The following is a 21,181-nucleotide window of genomic DNA, read 5'->3' as shown; positions in this document are numbered from 1 at the left end:
ACTAATAATTAAGGAGCAACAATAAAATAATAGTAGTGAGGCTACATACAGAGGGTACAGGTACAAAGTCAATGTGTGGGTGAACAGATTAGTCAAGGTAATTGAGGTAATATGTACATGTAGGTAGAGGTAAAGTGTCTATGCATGGATAATAAACAGAGAGCAGCAGCAGCTTAAAAATGGGGGTGGGGTGGGAGGGGGGCAATGAAAATAGTCTGGGTAGCCATTTGATTAGCTGTTCAGGAGTCTCATGGCTTGGGGGTAGAAGCTGTAAAGAAGCTATTGGGACCTAGACTTGGTGCTCCAGTACCGATTGCCGTGTGGTAGCATAGAGAACTATCTATGACTAGGGTGGCTGAAGTCTTTGACAATTTTTAGAGCCTTCCTCTAACTGGTATAGAGGTCCTGGATGGCAGGAAGCTTGGCCACAGTGATGTATGTTCCAATAAACAGCACTTGTTTTTATACAGTAGGAGCCATGGATGTGAAGCACAGTCACTCACATGGGCACAGCAGCCTTTTCTTTTACTTTCAATGCAGTAGTCCATCACACTATATGTAACTCAACATTGTGTGCTGTTTTTTTCTGAATGATAAGAAAAGCAATAAGAATAGCACATTCTCAAATAGTGTTCCACCACAAATAAATAAGCAATTTATGATTATTGAAATGTATAACACATAATCGCCTAAGGTGACATACAAACTTCTACACATCTCTGACATCTTCAATTCTATTCTCTTCTATTATATTCCTCTAATTCTTGTTCCAATGTAATGATACCCTAATAATAGATGTACATCTTAAGATGTATGAGATGAGGGGTGTTTCCTCTTTGTATGATGAAAAGGAATGTGCCTGGAATTAGGACACATGATGCAATGATAAGTGTCAAGCTGCTGGGTGGCGCTGGTTTGCCCATGGAAACCAAGCGCGGAGGGTGCGTGACTCCTCGTTCAGCCGACAGCACAAGTAGCCGCTCTACTCCGTTCCTTTCAGACAGAGTCGGTACCCGTTTAGCAGCTAAAGCTTTTCCCTTTACTTGTAATTCCCCATCCTTCCCTGGTTTTATTTTTCTTCCCATATTTGTCCCAGTCATGGCGGCGAGTGCGAAAAGAAAGCAGGAGGAGAAACACCTGAAGATGCTGAGAGAAATGACGAGTTTGCCTCCCAACAGAAAGTGCTTTGACTGCGATCAGCGCGGCCCAACCTATGCCAACATGACGGTGGGGTCTTTCGTCTGCACCTCCTGCTCTGGCATACTGTAGGTACACATGTGATTGAATGAGTGACATTTTCATTCCGCGTTGACAGGCCGCAAACATGTCTGCTAACTAGCTACTTACTAACGTTAGCTAGCTAACCGTTAGCTAGGCTAGCTATCCACCCCCTCCCCGTCTCTTTTCATTTAGAACCGCAATTGTCTTGTGAGTTGGGTGTCTGCTGTGCTAGCTATAGGTAACTAAATGGAGGCAGATTTTCGCGATATATCTAGTACAATAATATGATAGTTTACTAACTAACCAGATACAGATATCATATATTTGGCTAGTAAGCTCGCTGGTGGCTAACTAGTTAGCCACATAACGGCAATTTACCGGTAGCTAGCTAACGTTAGCTGGCTCCAATCAGTTAACCAGTTTACAGGAGTAGTAACTAACTGGTAAGCCGCTAGATTTGAAAGTGTCTAGGCAAGAAGTCTGACTATGATGTGTGTTTTTCTATAGTTAAGAAACGTGTCACCTGCTGCTGCAGTCTTTTCACACTGCAACCTAGACTCAGGGGTAGACGTAACATAGGATGTGTTCGTAAATAAATTTGTGGTGCACTCGGGGCGTTCGTAAATTCAGAGCGGTCACTGGGCGCTCTGGCGGAGGAGTAGGGTTGAACGGAACGTTCTGACCTCACAACAGTAGTCAAGCACCCACGCTAATTGACTAGCTTACTAGCTACTTCCATACACAAATGAGAGAATATCCCATTCTGACCATTTTACTCGCCCTAGCAGAGCTGTTTTCATGTTATCCACAGCGTTGGTGACTGTATCTGTGCCACTGGCAACAATTTAATTATTCCTTTTGCCGGCTTTTACTGACACCGGCCATATTCAACGGGTGTTGAGCATTGTAAACTCATCACTTATTCTGCGCTCTGGCACACTCAGAGGGCCCTGAAATCGGAGTAGATAGCCAGAATGAATTTACGAACGCGCCCATAGTAAACGAAAATCCGGGACACTCAAAATAGGTAGGGCTCTATGACTTCTTTTTAAAAAATGTTTATTAATTAAATGATTTAATTAATGAAATGATAAATTAAGTTAGAATCCTTCATTTATGAGATTTGAGCACTCAACCTTTGGGTTGCTAGATGTTCACTAGTATTATTCAAATCACATTTTATTGGTCACATATACACATGGTTAGCAGATGTTATTGCAAGTGTAGCGAAATGCTTATGCTTCTAGATCTGACAGTGCAGCAGTGTCTAACAGGTAATATCTAACAATTCCACAACAAAACCTAATATCTAACAAATTCCACAACAAAACCTAATACACACAATCTAGTAAAGGAATGGGATAAGAATATATAAATATATGGATGAGCAGTGACAGAGCGGCTAAGATGCAATTTATAGTATAGAATAGATACGGTATAAAGTATATACATATGAGAAGTCATGCGAGATATGTAAACATTCTTAAAGTGGCATTATTAAAGTGACTAGTGTTCCATTTATTTAAGTGGCCAATGATATCAAGTCTGTAGGTAGGCAGCCGCCTCTCTGTGCTAGTGATGGCTGTTTAACATTTTTTGGGGACTATATCAACAATGGACTAATGAAACAAATACCAAAATATATTTTTGGGGGTGGAGTTTTCCTTAACTAACCTTCTGTTTTATGTAACCATAACAAACATAACATGTACTAATTTGACTGTCACAGATTTTGGTTTACTATGGTACGTCTTGTCTATGAGACCAGCCTGCACACTAGCAAGCTAACTTTGCTCCTCATGTGGCTAGCTAGCATTTTTTTAGTCTACCACCTAACTCAGCTAGTTATCGAACCAGGCAAAGTTGACCACATTAAAACAAGTGTCATCTACCTATACAGGTAGGGATTTGACTATTGATCATTCCCATTGAAACCTATTTTCTGGCTCACTATTTAGCTAACAGTATTAATGTGATCCAAGGTTGATGCTGTACCTCTGGCTTGTACTATTGTGTAACCAAGCATCTGTATAGTTTGGGATTTGAGGATTAGTGGGACTGAAGCTGTTTTTTTCTCCTCCCTTCTACCACCGGAATAATGCAATGTCAAATATTGTTGAGGAAATGTGTGTAAAATATATATAATATTTATATGTGTATATATAATATTTATATGTGTGTTTAAAAAAAAAAAAATTATAACACCATACAGGCAGAGAAAAAAAACTAGAATTTTTGATGTGCTGCAGCTATTTCATGTCAACCTGACCTTGTTTGTTCAGAATCTGACAATGCCTGGTGGTTGCATGCATGGTAAAGAACGACCTGTTACATATCTTAAACAGAGGACATCACTGGTGCACTGTTCACCATTTCCTGGTTTGCAGCTAGGTTGAAGATCATCCGGTGTCTTCAACAGCAGCAAGCTTGTTTGCTTTTTTCATCATTGAAATAATTCCTGCTGACATACAAATGAGATGAAAATGAACCCAGCGCTCCCTGCTTTGCTAGCCTATAATATTCTGCAGTAGATCTATATGATGTCATTATGCTAATATTTTCATCACTTGCAGAACATCTTTCCTCTCAGGTCTTTGGGGGGGATTTCAGTTTTTTCTCTTGCTTACACAGTTAGGCTTAAAACCACCCATGTTGTGCTAGTCAGTACATTTGCAGATTCTTCTCTAGCATCATAGTTTGTGTATGAGGTTTGCTGTAGCCTTCTGCTGAACTCAATTGCACCCAGTTTGCATAGGCTACACTGCAGAGCTAGGTTAGCAACCAATACCTCTCTCGGTCTCTGTAGTGTCTTGACACAAGTTCCTGAGCACCAGCCTCACCCTTCGGACACAAGCCCACCACTGTTTGCCGTGCCCTCTGTGGAGACACTTGTGTAACCTTCAGAAAGAAACACAACCACATTGGTTATTAATTCAATAAGATGTTCATTGTAATGTCCTGATTACTTCATCAATGCTGCCCAGTGAGACGCCGGGCTTCGCTTTCCTTTTTCAATGCCTCACTGAGGTCAACCTGTCATGGTCCATTAGCAGATAATGGTTAGCTTAATAATGGCAGAAAAGGGGAAGTGTGTGTCCCTCCCTTACTCTATTAAGACCTTAATAGCTCCATTAAGAGGTAGGGGAATTGAGACTGACCTATATGCTGACCACACCGCCTGCGTTGCATTCGCAAGCATTGCAAAATGAATGTACACATACAATGTTATTCAATCATTTCATCTAAACTGCTTGCGCGTGTTAAAGAGCGTCTGTGTAGCCAGGCGCTAAAATAGAACTTGGTTCTATTTTTGACGCTTGATGCACTGCAAGTCCAGCCTTTCCCATCTCCTCATTGGTTTTTAGGAGCATATACCCAAGTGGGTGATTGAAATCTGAACTGAGGTCCACACTCTAGTCCAGTTGGTGGTAGTAATGCACCTTAAAGTTGGTTGCCAACTGCCATATAAAGTCCAAAGAATAATACTACTACTGATTCTGCTACTAATACTACTACTACTGATTCTGCTACTAATACTACTACTACTGATTCTGCTATTAATACTACTACTACTACTGATTCTGCTACTACTACTAGTACTTCTGCTACTTACTACTGCTACTACTACTGATTCTGCTACTACTACTTCTGCTACTTACTACTGCTACTACTACTGATTCTGCTACTAATACTACTACTACTGATTCTGCTGCTACTACTACTACTGCTACTAACTACTACTGATTCTGCTACTACTACTACTGATTCTGCTACTGCTACTACTACTGCTGCTACAGTGCCTTGCGAAAGTATTCGGCCCCCTTGAACTTTGCGACCTTTTGTCACATTTCAGGCTTCAAACATAAAGATATAAAACTGTATTTTTTGTGAAGAATCAACAACAAGTGGGACACAATCATGAAGTAGAACAACATTTATTGGATATTTCAAACTTTTTTAACAAATCAAAAACTGAAAAATTGGGCGTGCAAAATTATTCAGCCCCCTTAAGTTAATACTTTGTAGCGCCACCTTTTGCTGCGATTACAGCTGTAAGTCGCTTGGGGTATGTCTCTATCAGTTTTGCACATCGAGAGACTGACATTTTTTCCCATTCCTCCTTGCAAAACAGCTTGAGCTCAGTGAGGTTGGATGGAGAGCATTTGTGAACAACAGTTTTCAGTTCTTTCCACAGATTCTCGATTGGATTCAGGTCTGGACTTTGACTTGGCCATTCTAACAGCTGGATATGTTTATTTTTGAACCATTCCATTGTAGATTTTGCTTTGGAAGACAAATCTCCGTCCCAGTCTCAGGTCTTTTGCAGACTCCATCAGGTTTTCTTCCAGAATGGTCCTGTATTTGGCTCCATCCATCTTCCCATCAATTTTAACCATCTTCCCTGTCCCTGCTAAAGAAAAGCAGGCCCAAACCATGATGCTGCCACCACCATGTTTGACAGTGGGGATGGTGTGTTCAGCTGTGTTGCTTATACGCCAAACATAACGTTTTGCATTGTTGCCAAAAAGTTCAATTTTGGTTTCATCTGACCAGAGCACCTTCTTCCACATGTTTGGTGTGTCTCCCAGGTGGCTTGTGGCAAACTTTAAACAACACTTTTTATGGATATCTTTAAGAAATGGCTTTCTTCTTGCCAGTCTTCCATAAAGGCCAGATTTGTGCAATATACGACTGATTGTTGTCCTATGGACAGAGTCTCCCACCTCAGCTGTAGATCTCTGCAGTTCATCCAGAGTGATCATGGGCCTCTTGGCTGCATCTCTGATCAGTCTTCTCCTTGTATGAGCTGAAAGTTTAGAGGGACGGCCAGGTCTTGGTAGATTTGCAGTGGTCTGATACTCCTTCCATTTCAATATTATCGCTTGCACAGTGCTCCTTGGGATGTTTAAAGCTTGGGAAATCTTTTTGTATCCAAATCCGGCTTTAAACTTCTTCACAACAGTATCTCGGACCTGCCTGGTGTGTTCCTTGTTCTTCATGATGCTCTCTGCGCTTTTGACGGACCTCTGAGACTATCACAGTGCAGGTGCATTTATACGGAGACTTGATAACACACAGGTGGATTGTATTTATCATCATTAGTCATTTAGGTCAACATTGGATCATTCAGAGATCCTCACTGAACTTCTGGAGAGAGTTTGCTGCACTGAAAGTAAAGGGGCTGAATAATTTTGCACGCCCAATTTTTCAGTTTTCCATTTGTTAAAAAAGTTTGAAATATCCAATAAATGTCGTTCCACTTCATGATTGTGTCCCACTTGTTGTTGATTCTTCACAAAAAAATACAGTTTTATATCTTTATGTTTGAAGCCTGAAATGTGGCAAAAGGTCGCAAAATTCAAGGGGGCCGAATACTTTCGCAAGGCACTGTACTACTGATTCTGCTGCTAATTACTATTGCTACTACTGTTTCTGCTGCTACTTACTACTGCTACTACGGATTCTGCTACTACTACAACTACTACTACAGGAGGAGAGATTACTAGAAACTAACTGGGTTTCCCCTTTTATCTGTGGATTCATTGTCAGAGTAGAAAACACAAACAATTTTGTGTGACTCAAAATGGGTCAAAATTCTACAAAGATCCAGTAAAATAACAACCCAATCTTTATAACCCAGGACAAATTAGCTAAGCTAGCTAGCTAAATGTCCATGAGTGTTTCATGTGTTTGGACCTGACCTTTCAACCTACGTATCCAGATTGCATCTGTTGTGGATGTTCAAAATCAACGTGTGCCCAGTGTAGTCCAGCATGTTAGCTGCTTCCCAATCTGGTTTTAAGGTGCCCCTGTCTCTGTGTTGGGTTTGCCCTGTCAGAATTCTTCTTGCACCTCAATGTTGGACAGTAGCCGCTTTCTCTTATTACACACATTGGAACTGTTTTAGGTACGTACTTGCATCATTAGGTCGAGTCTATCTGGGTGGGCTGTGTTTATAATGTCTTTGTTCTGGCACCTAAGGTGTTTGTGCACTCACGTGCACTTCAACTGAGAACACTGTTAGAATCATTGTTTGCAGATGGACATAGTTTGGCCCTTCCGTCTCTCATCTCTCTAATAGTTCTGCAGGGATTACACTGTGAATTTCCCACTTGTGCTCTGGTATTACATTTTGTGATGGGGATAATTTAGTTATTTTCTCAACTCAGACACACAGGCTCCTCTGAAGAGTTTCACACTGTCTCTGACTGTGTAATGTGAAAAAGAACCCAAGATGGTAGCCAAAACTGTAAAGTGTATGCTACCTAGTCTTACCTACCTACCTACCAAACATAGGCCTATAGGCTAGCCATTTCAGGTAGGTTATTAATGTGTTGTCTAGTTAGTGGTCTATACCTTGTTCCAATTAAATAACACAATAGCTAGCTGGGCCATCTTTTTAGAACTAGTGGGATTGGATTTGGTTTCCCAGCAGAACAATGACCTCATCTAACCTATCCTCCTTTCTGCTGATCAGGCTATCCATTTCACTTATGAGTCTTATGCAAATCTTTCTTGGCAGGACTTAGCGACTGTCATGTTGCTGAGATAGAGAGATGTGTGGGAGGCAGGGGAAAGGACTGTTTTGCTGTCTACCTTGTGGTACTCTATGTATGCAGGAAGCCTGGTGTGATTCTAGTGTGGGGAAGTGGTGGCATGGCCCATTGGCCCTGTTTCGCAACAGCAGGGTGGTTAAACAGGAAGTGGAAAAGTGCAGGAAGTTGCGAATTGACTTCTTCTCTCACTTTGCTTCCCAGGAAGGGTAGAGCAGGTTAGCGCCGACTGAGAGACATCAAATTACTTTACGTGGGACAATTTCCCACACCCAGATTAGTATTTTTAAGGGTGGACTCTGTATGAGCATGCTTTTAAGTCCAGGAGTAGGTTTAACTTCGTACGTCTGAGATCCCGCAAACGGGATCGATATGACAACAGCCAGTTAAAGTGCAGGGCACCAAATTCAAACAACAGAAATCTCATAATTAAAATTCCTCAAACATACAAGTATTTTACACCATTTTAAAGATAAACTTGTTGTTAATCCCACCACAGTGTCTGATTTCAAAAAGGCTTTACGACGATAGCACACCAAACAATTGTTAGGTCAGTACCTAGTCACAGAAAAACACAGCCATTTTTCCAGCCAAAGAGAGCAGTCACAAAAAGCAGAAATAGAGATCAAATGAATCGCTAACCTTTGATGATCTTCATCAGATAACACTCATAGGGCTTCATGTTACACAATACATGTATGTTTTGTTCGATAAATTTCATATTTGTATCCAAAAATCTGAGTTTACATTGGTGCGTTATGTTCAGTAATGTTTTGCTTCCAAAACATCCGGTGATTTGCAGAGAGCCACATCAATTTACAGAAATACTCATAATAAACATTGATAAAAGATACAAGTGTTTTGCATGGAACTTTAGATAAACTTCTCCTTAATGCAACCACTGTGTCAGATTTTTTTTTAAACTTTAAGGAAAAAGCACACCATGCAATAATCTGAGTACAGCACTCAGACACAAAAACAAGCCATACAGATAACCGCCATGTTGTGGAGTCAACAGAAGTCAGAAATAGCATTATAAATTTTCACTTACCTTTGATGATCTTCATCAGAATGCACTCCCAGGAATCCCAGTTCCACATAAATTTTTGTTTTGTTCTATAAAGTCCATCATTTATCTCCAAATACCTCCTTTTTGTTTGCGTGTTTAGTTCACAAATCAATATTCACGACACGAAGGCCAGACCAAAAGTCAAAAAGTTCCATTACAGTTCGTAGAAACATGTAAAACGATGTATAGAATCAATCTTTAGGATGTTTTTAACATACATCTTCAATAATGTTTCAACCGGAGAATTCCTTTGTCTTTAGAAATGCAATGGAACGCAGCTACCTCTCACGGGCGCGTGCCTGACTGCGCTCATGGCCTTCTACCAGACCTCTGGTTGAAACAGCTCTCATTCTCTCCTTCACAGTAGAAGCCTCAAACAAGGTTCTAAAGACTGTTGACATCTAGTGGAAGCCTTAGTGTAAATTTCTTGGATAGGCAAAGAGTTGAAAAACTACAAACCTCAGATTTCCCACTTCCTGGTTGGATTTTTTCTCAGGTTTTTGCCTGCCATGTGAGTTATATTATACTCACAGACATTCAAACAGTTTTAGAAACTTCAGTGTTTTCTATCAAAATCTACTAATAATATACATATTTTTGCTTCTGGGCCTGAGTAGCAGGCAGTTTACTCTGGGCACCTTATTCATCCAAACTACTCAATAATTCCCACCCAACCATAAGAAGTTAATCTCGGTCTGGGAAACTAGCCCATTGTGTTCTTTGATACAACACACGAGTATGGTTGGAGCTTCCTGACATATGCTAATGATAGTATTACAAGCTTCTGGTTTAGGCCTATAATTTAAGGAGGTGCTTGTATTATTGATAGGATAGCTCTTAGTGCTGCTGCCGTGTCTGTCATTCCCACACCCTGATGGATGGACCTCAGGAGAGGATAAAGAAAAGCTAAAGGAATGTGAAGGAAATGTGAGCAGTTCCACGCCCATCCTCCTCCTGAGCTCTGTCTCTTGTTAACCACAGGCACTTACTTTGTTGACCAGCCCCCCTTCCCTTCTACAGGAACCTACCTTAAAGACCCTCTGGGTCAAAGGTCAACTTCAACCTGCAAAACTATTTCAACGCTCATTCATAAGACATGCTTGATAGTGGCGGTCTTTCCTTCTGTTGATCCTAATGCCTTTTGATGAAGGCTCGAGAGTAATAGTTGGTTTTTGGTCTTGTCTCGTCATCGATTTGAGTAGGTAACTAGGCCAGTTAGGTTAACTCAACTCCTTTGAGTTGTTAACTAGGCCAGTTAGTTAGGCTAACTGATTTGAGTAGTTATTAACTCGTCCCCTCTCCCTCCCGCCTGTGACATGTTTAATGGGTGGAGTTTAAATCTACTGTGTTAACACATTCCATATGAAGGTGGAGAGGCTTTTCCCAGGAGGAACACAATGTTTGTTGTAGAGGTTTCCTTATAGTAGGAAGTTACTATAGTAACACGGGGCGGCTGGTAGCCTAGTGGTTAGGGCATTGATTGGACTAGTAACCGAAAGGTTGCAAGATCGAATCCCCAAGCTGACAAGGGAAAAGTCTGTCGTTCTGCCCCTGAACAAGGCAGTTAAACCACTAGGCCGTCATTGAAAATAAGAATTTGTTCTTAACTGACTTGCCTAGTTAAATAAAGGTAACATTTTCAAAATTTACCATAGTTCAGGAACCACCGTTATTTTCTGACCACGTCAGCCAGGACCTACCTGACCACGTGACCTGACCAGGAAAAGCTCTCAGACCTAGTTGAATTCTTTTCTGGTTACTTCATGTGATTGGTAAAAACTCCTGAGCCCAACCATAGTTTATGTTGACCTGAGTACTACAGAGGTGTTGGCTGCTGAGGATGCTACATAGATGGCCTCTGCTGGGACCTGGGTTCAGCACTACCAGTCCCTTTATCTCTTTCTCTCATCATGAAGGAGTCAGTGTGTTAATGACAGATACTCCCCTGCTGGGTGTTTCAGCTCTTTACACATACTGTGTGTGTTTGTCAGAGAGAGAGACACAAAATAGTGGGTATGCAAATCAAATGTTTCACTGTAACCACACACACACACACTCGCAGAGGGATTAAAAAGTGTCATAATTGTTCAATTGCGGTGGGATGCCATCCTATTTCAGAGCTGAAGGGGTTTGGAACTCTCTCCCAGTATCTGACCTACTTTCCTCCTCATGAGACTGAACTGATCATTCACGTGCCCCAGGCACGCACACACACACACACACACACACACACACAGTGAGCGAGACACACACACACACACACACAGAGCGACACAGAGAGCGAGAGAGGGACACACACACACACACACAGAGAGAGCGAGACACACACACACACACAGAAAGAGAGAGAGTCACACACACACAAACACTCACTTCAACCTCATGGTTGGATAACTGGCCAGTCTGAGTAGAGCGAGAAAAGGTTGAAAAGTCAAATGTTCCCCACACTAGTAGCCACAACTACACTGTCGGGTGTGCTGTACTTTGTGCCAGCATGAACACGGTCGGAATGATCTAACAGCCTGAATCTAATCCATGTATTGGTCTGGGTCACATTCATTAGTGCACTGCACACCTTAGAAAATCAGTTTGCAGTGGAAAACAAGCATTTTTCAAGTTCAGCTACTCCCTCCGCGTTTTTAACTTTCATTTGTTGTCTGGTGAATCAGACCTGGTCTGTTTGTGATATAGAATGACTGTTATCTCTGTGTGACCATGATGTGTCAGTCACTCTATTTGTGAAAAACAAACAAACCTCGAAGCTGAATACTATATCTGAATACACCTTACCATTAATGTAACTGCAATGCTAAATTATTACTTGGCTCTAGTCGAATGCTAGTCTAATACTAATTGTCGACAACTACCCCTGTTTCCTACTTTGTCATTGTCTGTCAATAGGTCAGTAATTGAACCCAAAACATAAGTCGCGTCCCAAATGACACCCTATTCCCAATCCAGTCTCACTACTTTTGTCCAGGGCTCTCTGAATGCGGCTCCAGTCAGTCAGGTGATTGAGTGGTTTTGCATAGAACTGAAGATGGAAGGAGATGGATGGGCGATCCATAGCCATACACTGAGGCGCTCTACCATTTGGGTGGGACTCATCCTTCATTGCAACAAAGGGCTAAAGGCAAGAGCAGTGAATAATTGAAGATCTGCCTTAGTCTAGTCTTACACAGCATCGCTCTCTCCCTCCCAGTTCTCTACAGCTTGTAGATCTATCTTAGGTCTGTTAGGGAAGATTCAGAATTGGTTGGTAACATATGTAAGATGTTTTATATTTATCAAATGTGTGTAAGTTAATTCTCATCAGAATGGTATTTTTGTATAATACTGTGGGCAGGGTTGCAGTATCTGTTCTATGTCAAGACTAAGTTGCATGGCCGCTGAGAGGGGAGAGGTCAAAGTGTCATCATGTGTAAACATATCTTTCACTCTCTACCTTTCCCATAGTGGGGAAAGGAAGGGTGGCAGTGTCTGGAATCATTCTATGCTCCCTCTTATGTTGTTTCTATCTTAACCTATAGCCTCACCCTCCTCTCCGTGAGTTTGTCCAGGAGGTTGTATTTTGAGTGGGTTGTATCTAAATGACAATTTGATATATGCCTGTTGATTTGGAGGATTGGTTTATGGTTTGGGAAAGGAGACAAAGCTGAACGATGAGTTATGTCTATGCTGTCTGACTATGTGTGTCTTTGCTATTAAAGGAACTCAGTTGCATTGTAAGGGGGCTCTCAGAGGATTCACTGGGAGACACTGAATCAATCTGAGAGTCACAGGGTTGTGATAGAGCTTATATAATTAAAGATGGACTTTTATAACTAACTCTGACTTGTGTGTGTGGTTTGCTCCCATGATTTGGTAAATAGAGGAAATTTCCACGACATTTGGCGACGAGGAGGGGATGTGAATCTTCACTCGGTGACCGTTCCTACGATCTAGGTAAATAAATCGTGCACGAGGGATCCCCTAAACTTGGGATCTCAGGGAGAACCACACTTCGGGAAACGGAGCAGATGGACCAACCTTTGATCTAAGAGGAAGCGAGCCGAGTGGATACCACATCTCGAACTGAGTTTTTTTTAAGAAAAAGGTGAGCGAACCACACATAGATTTGAAGTTGAGTTTTTTTTATTATGCCTGTTACGTATACTCTGAGCGTGAATTCCTTTGTAAGGAAGGCACCTTGGCGGCGTAAGCAGGGCCGAGTCAGAGGAGAGTAATCTGGGGGTTTTGTGGACTCAAAAGATACTCTGCGCTGTCCGGTTGCCAGTGACCAAGAGCCCTCCTGACACTGAATTGATCACAGTGGGGATTTGGTGAGGTCTGTCGGGGTGAGGGGCCAGGGGGTCTGTGTGTTCTAGGTGAAACACAGCACTTGGTGAAGCCCTATTGGAAGAAGGACCTCATTCTGTGCGTCTGTGTGATTTGTCTAAGTGACCCTCAGATGTGGTGAATTCCAATTATTTTAAATGTGCTAGCCAGGTATGCCCTAGGGTTACTCTGTGTGAGTCGGACCGTTCTGTGTGAGCGGGGTAGGTTTACTCTGTGTGAGTCGGACCGTTCTGTGTGAGCGGGGTAGGGTTACTCTGTGTGAGTCGGACCGTTCTGTGTGAGCGGGGTAGGGTTTACTCTGTGTGGGCAAACCTTTTGATGTTCTGTGTGGACGTCAGGAAAGTTCTATGTGAAAAATCTGACCAATCCTGTGTGGATGATCCTGAAAGTTCTGTGTGAGTAACTAAGATTTCTTAAGTTTTATATGGATTCTGTGAATTATTTGAAATTATGATAAATGGTATGTGTGTATAAAGTAATGCTGAAAATGATTAGATACAATTTAAACCACCCATTCGTAGACGTACGTAGGTTTTGAGTTGATATCTTAAATGGATAATTTGATAAAGATTAAGTTTTTAAGCAATATTACAATAATCTACAAAATCTGGGAAATTGAGCTCTAGAAACTGATTAGAGTGTGTCCACTTTTGGTTATCTTACCCTACGATGTAACTATAGAACGCATATTGGATTATCTCCGTCTGGGCGAAACATTTCAAATTAAACTGCCCTTAAGGTCTGAACATGTTATACTTTTTCTTCCCAGTATGAGAGAAGTTGCGGGATTTATTGAATAAACTGTTTTCCATAAAGTTAAAGAGAATTCGAGGGATGCTCGATGTAATTTATAATGTTGTACAAAGCCTAAGGTTTTCCATCAAGCTAATTATCATTGCGTGATTAAAGTGATGTAGTAAAGTAATTGAAATACGTTGCATAAGTAAACATAATCTACTTTTACTGTTTCCTAGTCATTAGTGTCGATTTTATTCTTTGATTGCTAATATATTCATTTGGAATTTGAGAATCATAGCTGGAATTTCAGAATCATAGCTGGAGTAACGTTTGTACTATTAAAATTGGGCTATTATTCTTCTGGGAATTACCGATAGTGACGTGTTTTGATTTTACTTTGTAGATGGGGTTTATATCCGGAGAGTTGTGATTATTGGGAATACCATTAGTGGTTCAGTGGTAGAATTCTCGCCTGCAACGCGGGATGCCCGAGTTCCATTCCCAGTCACGGCGATGGCTGAATTCAGAGTTTTTGATTAGTAAATAATCTATTTGTATGTTTTGCCTGGAAAGTTATGGTCGCTAGTGTTTGTATAAGAGATAAATTGAACGTTCTCAATAGATTGTTTAGGTTAAATAGATAGGCTAATTCAATTTAAAATAATAACGAAGCGAATTCTGATGCAAGACGATGTCTGTTCACTAAATTATCTGCTGGAATAATGTATTGAGAATTGGGTCGTATTTAAATTACTGTATCAATAGAGAAGACAGTTACCTAAATTAAAGACACTCTGAATGATAGCGGGGAGAGAATGGCGATAGGAAAGTGGTTACCGAAATGTTTTTCATTCTCATAGATTGACTGACGCATGTTATAATTTTTGCGCTGTGTGTTATTTTTAAAGAAATATGATACATTTCATAAGTGTGGAGAGCAAAGAGAAGAGGAAGTTATAAAGTTGGGGTTTTAATCTTACGATAGAGGTAAGGAAAAACGTTGAAATGAGAGGGGTTATATTTTTGCCCAACTGGGGGAAAAAGAAATAGGAAAGTTGAGTTGAAAGTATGGAAGAGAGTGAGTTGTTATGTTGGCTGCTCATTGTCAGGGAAAGTTGCTGGAGGCAGGTAGATTGTTGTAGAATAACGTAAATTTGCGTTATTAGTTTGAATATACAATAACCTTACTCTAATTGTTTTAACCGTTGTTCAGGTACATTTTTGTCTGTATTTCTAGCAGCTGATTCGCTAGGTGGGCATCATAGATTTGTGGCGTTTATATTTACTGTATTAGGCTATGAGAATTGGGAGACTGGATGTCTGAATCATAAAACATCGTAAGGATAGCTTCTGATTGTTATTGATTCTTGGTTTGATTGTTTAAGTAACACCAGTAAATTTGAGCAGGAAAGTTCATGTACTCTAAGGTTATGGTATGTTTCCATTATGTGGAACAATGTCAGGTCATTAAAGGTGATTGCTGGATTGAATGGTATGAGAACCTGTTGACAGAAGACTGAATGGGTATGAATGTTGAAAAGCAAGATTGGGCCAAAAACTAGTAAACTAGTATGTTAAGTGGGGGAGTATCATAGATTTTAATTATAGTGTTGTTATAGTAGTTATATAGTGTAGTCAAAACAATTTCATATGTTTTGGTAAATTAGCTAGGTTGAATTTGGTATTTGAGTTCCTTTATTATTTGCTGTTTAAAAGAAAGGTTGGAATCAAGTATGATGCCTTGGCACTTAAAATCAGATACCACCAGGAGCTTTTTACATCAGTACTTGTTTTTTGAGGAACATGCAGACTGTGTTTTATTTTATTGAGATGTAAACATGAGTCTCTGAGCAATTTTGTCATCTGAATCATTATAGTAGTGAGTTTTTGTGTAGTTTGTTATTTGCATGAATTTATCACTGTATCATCTGCATACATTGGAAACTTCAGACCCTGTACAGACTAAAGGAAGATCATTCATGGATGTGCTGAACAGTATTGACCTTTGTGGATATCAGTGGGGGAAAAAAATAAGTTTATTTTTATTTTACGATGATGAGACAGCACCGACTTTTGAAGGATTTTAGATTTGTTTAAAAAAATCAGAATAGTTTTTTTACTAAATTTATATCAACAGATTGAAATTATTAGGTTGCTGATTAAAAGTTTTTTTAGGAGTTGATTTAACTTATCATGCATATACGTTGATTTGATTAGGTTTGGTTTATAGTTTCACGTTTGAGTTTCTGAATCAATGTAGTGTAAATGAATACTAAGTGTTTTTGTGTTTTTCTTCGGGAAAATTGATATTTCACTGTCTCTCTGGAATGTGTCCAGGGAATGTACTCTTGGGGAGAGTGAGTGAAATTGGGGCCATAAACTACCACATTGAAGGGGCCACTCACCACATTGGGATTGTAATGAGTTTTTATTTTCTGACTTTTCATTACACACGCAAATTCTTTTGATAAAGGAATGTTCTGGGAACATGGAATTATGAAAATGTTTGGAACTAGTTGATTATTGTTTGCAAATTGTTTCATATAGTGCAAAACACTGCTTTGGAGGGTTTTGTATGACCTATGACCTTCTGATGACTTTCCGTTGTGGCTTGATCACCCGCATTGGAAAGCCATTTGGAAAATAAATGTATGGTCATTTGTAATACTGCTTTCAAAATAATTTGTGTAATTGGTAAATATGTTTCTTAATCCATATTTGTAATTTGGACCAGTGTGAAGAGGGCATTGCTTTTAACTAAGGGTATGCTGCTTTAAGTCTATTTTCCTATGACCATAGGGGTTAAATAATTTTTCTTTGTGGAGTGTTTTTATTTTTTTTTCTTCTTCAGTTTAGTGATTTTAATTTGATTAGGTTAGCTGACATTTTGTTTTACATTACTCTCATACGGAGAGATGTGTGTAAAACATGGGGGAGGATTCAGTTTTTTGAGGGTTTGAATTGAAGTTATACAACTTAAGTGATATGTGAATGAGTGTATTGTATTGTTGAGTGTATTGTATTGTTGAGTGTATTGTAGTGTTGTGTTTGTTTTGTTCTATTCCCGAGGGGTATAGGTCTAATTTCTTGATCCTGGGCTCTACGATGGAGTTGACAGTGAGATGGGGAGTATAAACCAATTTGAAAGAATAGTTTCAATAGAATGTTTTGATATTCTCTGTGAAATATGTTTAGATATGTGTATTAAGAATAATTGGTAAAAGTAATTATTTATCATGTAGTTTAATGAACTGAACTGAACTAAAATGTTGTTCTGATCTGTTCTTTCGAGGTGATCATGAAGGGTGACATCAGACGGTATCTTAATGCATGGAAGAGATAATTTGGACCGAATGGTGTGTGTACCTCAAAACCCCCTCTAACTGGCTGAAGAAAAGAGACAAAGGCATTGAAGGAGGCTTTCCAAACCACTTCTACCGAGAGAAAAGAACCAAGCCAGAAATTGGTGTACAGTATCAGATCTAAGCTATCAACTGCTTTTCTTTCATGGTTCTCTCATACTGTGAGAATCCACTTGGAGTGATCATGGAGAAAGATCTGTTCTAACATTTTCTTATGATGCTGGTATGTTGGTTGACGAATGGACAAGACATGAGTGGTAAAGATGAGACATTGAAATTGGGACATTATCAAGGGCCGTCCACTTTGAACTGTAAAGCTATTTGAAGAAAAACGAAGATGCCAGAAGATGCCGTGCCTGAGAGGGGGGGGTTTAATCTAACTGTGCCATTAAAATTGTTTATACTTTTGTGGTATCAGATTGATTGAAGAGGTCTACACCATGTAAATTGTAGTAATTTAGATTAAGAATGCATTGAGATACTGATCTGTATTAAAATCATGATTAAAAAAGTTAATAGTAGAATTATGGGATAATTATACTGTATGTAAATCTGCTAATATTGATGTGTGTTAAATTGAGGTTTTTACTTTGAGTGATAAGACAAATTTGAATCACTGAGGAGTGATATTCTAAATATTGGTTTGCTAAATAGTTGGGTTGTTACTTATGATTTGTAATATGAATGATTTCAATGACCTATTCTCTATTCCTGAGTATATTTCTGAGCATGAGTACTTAGAGGGATGTCTGTCCTATATGTTGTGAGGAGGCCTGTGTTTAGACACTGGTTCTCATGTAATTTAAAGAGCAGTTATATGTTATGTTTTTATTTTTCCTCAAATGGATTATTCTGTGTTATTAAAACATGTGCAAGTTTGTCTTGTAGAATAAAGGTTGTAATCTTAGTTTCAGAAGGGAGAAAGCTTACATATAAGCTAAGGTATTTGACATTGAGGGGATTTGAATTTTAAAATATTGAGTATGTTACTATTCTGATTCTTCAAAAGGGACTGAGTCCCTTGAGAGGGGAATGTTAGGGAAGATTCAGAATTGGTTGGTAACATATGTAAGATGTTTTATATTTATCAAATGTGTGTAAGTTAATTCTCATCAGAATGGTATTTTTGTATAATACTGTGGGCAGGGTTGCAGTATCTGTTCTATGTCAAGACTAAGTTGCATGGCCGCTGAGAGGGGAGAGGTCAAAGTGTCATCATGTGTAAACATATCTTTCACTCTCTACCTTTCCCATAGTGGGGAAAGGAAGGGTGGCAGTGTCTGGAATCATTCTATGCTCCCTCTTATGTTGTTTCTATCTTAACCTATAGCCTCACCCTCCTCTCCGTGAGTTTGTCCAGGAGGTTGTATTTTGAGTGGGTTGTATCTAAATGACAATTTGATATATGCCTGTTGATTTGGAGGATTGGTTTATGGTTTGGGAAAGGAGACAAAGCTGAACGATGAGTTATGTCTATGCTGTCTGACTATGTGTGTCTTTGCTATTAAAGGAACTCAGTTGCATTGTAAGGGGGCTCTCAGAGGATTCACTGGGAGACACTGAATCAATCTGAGAGTCACAGGGTTGTGATAGAGCTTATATAATTAAAGATGGACTTTTATAACTAACTCTGACTTGTGTGTGTGGTTTGCTCCCATGATTTGGTAAATAGAGGAAATTTCCACGACAGGTCTCCATGGAGACTCTTTAGGCGAGGTGTGTGCGAGGACTACCAATCGCAGATTATTTTTTACATTATCGTGGCATTCAAATTTTGTCCATTTTAGCAGTGAATGTGAACAGGCCTATTATTATTAATTTAAACATTTTGCATTGTGAAAAGTAATGTAAAATTGTATTATTATTATTAGTAGAAGAAAAAAAATCATAAAAACAAAACATCTATAAAAAAATTGCGGACCACCTGCAGTACCCCAGACCACAGGTTTAAAACCACTGGTCTAGAGCAAACGTTAATGAGATTGTCTTCACAAGTGCTGAGGCTCAGGTGACCTGAGTGACACGGGTTACAGTTTCAGCTGTTCCTCAGCAGACTTTTTTTTTCTCCTCTCTTGAAATGGCACGCACGCCCACACAGGCACACAGGAGCAGAGCCGTGCACAGGAAATGGAGGCAGGAAACCAGCCTCCCTGATGTCTTGTGCTCACTCACACATCACAAGGGAATGCAAACACATACTTTAAAAGCCCACACACTTTCATCAAACACTCGTTCTCTCTCTCACACACACACACACTAATATATATATATATATATATACATACACACACACACACACACACACACACACCTAGGCTAACGCTAACTCCCTTCAAGTGTAGCAGAGCTAAGTCACTTAACGAGCATTGCCTAATAAGTAACCTTGCATGAGACTGAAAGACAAGTCTTGATTCTTAGATCGAGGCCTACCATTTAGGATTGAGATCAGTGAACTAACAGTTATGTCTTGTGTGTCGTGACGGCAACCCGGGGTTCAGTACCCGTGTTGTTAAGCTATACAAGGGTAGAATTTCTCGCTCCCTCACGCTCCCCCTGTTTTGTTAGGCTATACAAGGGAAGAATTGCTCTCTCTCTCCCCCTCCTCTCTCTCGCCCTCCTCTCTAGTGATGTCTCTGCTCTGTCCTTGTCCCAGATTCTGCAGTAATAAGCCCAGCAGAACTCAGCACGTTCCTAATGAATCATTCCAGTCTGAGTAGGAGTCGGTACAGGGATCTGGATCTTATGATCCTATTTAATGGGAGGGCTCTTCATGTGTGATGCTTTACAATTTAATTAACCCCCTTCCCTCTTTGTCTCCTCTTTCCCTCTCTCCACTGTTCTCTCCCCCCTCCTATTCCTCTTCTCTCCCATCTTCCTCTTCTTTCACCTCTCCCCTCTTCCCACTCCTCTTCCCCCCTTCTCTTCTCTCCTCCCTCTCCTGTCCTCAGGCGAGGGCTGAACCCACCCCACAGAGTGAAGTCCATCTCCATGACGACCTTCACGCAACAGGAAATCGAGTTCCTCCAGAAACACGGCAATGAGGTAGGCTGGCATGGCGACCAGGCCCCACAGACCTCCCAGGACTGTTGTCATCATGGCTGATGTCTGCCTGGGTCGTATTCACTAGGAACCAAAGGGAAGCAAACAGTTTTTTTTCTTTCTGTTGTCACTGTCCAGCTCTTCCAGTTTTTAGCACCCTGATGGAGACTAGAATGCAGAAACCCATATGTTTATAATGATGATGAAGTGTTTTTCTAGACTGGTCCCAGATCTGTTTATGCTCTCTTTCTGACCTCTATGCCCATTGTGATGGCCAGACACACAAACAGATCTGGAACCAGGCTAGTAGCCTATGTTTCTATTCAACTTCCATTGTCCTCCAAGCTAGGCCACCTTTCGTAGCTCCACTTCTTAAATCTATTCTAAGGAGCGCTGGCTGGCTGACTCCTTGCCCTCAATGCCCTGAAACTTATTCTAACCCTAGATCATGGAATTCCTTACTTTGTGTTCCAGAATCCTATATGGTCGGCCTCATCTTTCCCCCTTTTGGTTTTGGGTGACATTCCACAGATATTTCCCCTAATCCTGTAAAGTGGGATTTGTGTGTTTGCTGAGAATAGCGTGGTGGCGTGCCGACTGGGTGGCCACGGCAAAACAGACACAGAGCAGCTCTTTCAGGAGATGGTGCTCTGATGCTTTCTCATGCGTTCCACACGTTGGTCCTGACACGCGCACACACACACACACACACACACTTTAATCTGCTGCGGATTTCAAATTGGAGTAATGCGCTTCTGCTAGATGATATGGGAGGTAGTGGTACAAAATTGAGCCTGTGCTTGTCCTTGTTGCTGTTCTGCAGGCTATGCGTGTTAGGTGCTTTATGTGAGAAGAATATT

At 40.5% G+C, this 21,181-nt stretch overlaps 1 protein-coding gene across 11 annotated transcripts in view; it reads left to right on the top strand.

Annotated features, from left to right (window-relative positions):
- The first annotated feature begins 929 nt into the window (after positions 1 to 929).
- The window catches only part of LOC139386136 (arf-GAP domain and FG repeat-containing protein 1-like), a 47,622-nt gene continuing 27,370 nt past the window's right edge, over positions 930 to 21,181 (top strand). For 5 of the 11 annotated variants that reach the window (XM_071131576.1, XM_071131573.1, XM_071131574.1 and 2 more), the window contains exons 1-2: positions 948 to 1,265; positions 20,231 to 20,324. In XM_071131576.1, coding sequence (XP_070987677.1) covers positions 1,099 to 1,265; positions 20,231 to 20,324 — 261 coding nt within the window. In that variant the 5' untranslated portion in view covers positions 948 to 1,098. Of the gene's footprint in view, positions 1,266 to 20,230; positions 20,325 to 21,181 lie in introns of all 11 variants that reach the window. The other 6 variants (XM_071131579.1, XM_071131578.1, XM_071131577.1 and 3 more) reach the window with 3 other exon arrangements.

Source organism: Oncorhynchus clarkii, chromosome 27, assembly GCF_045791955.1.
Source record: "Oncorhynchus clarkii lewisi isolate Uvic-CL-2024 chromosome 27, UVic_Ocla_1.0, whole genome shotgun sequence".
Lineage (NCBI taxonomy): Eukaryota > Metazoa > Chordata > Actinopteri > Salmoniformes > Salmonidae > Oncorhynchus > Oncorhynchus clarkii.
The sequence above is the reverse complement of the archived record's forward strand: the minus strand, read 5'-3'. Positions and strand labels throughout refer to the sequence as shown.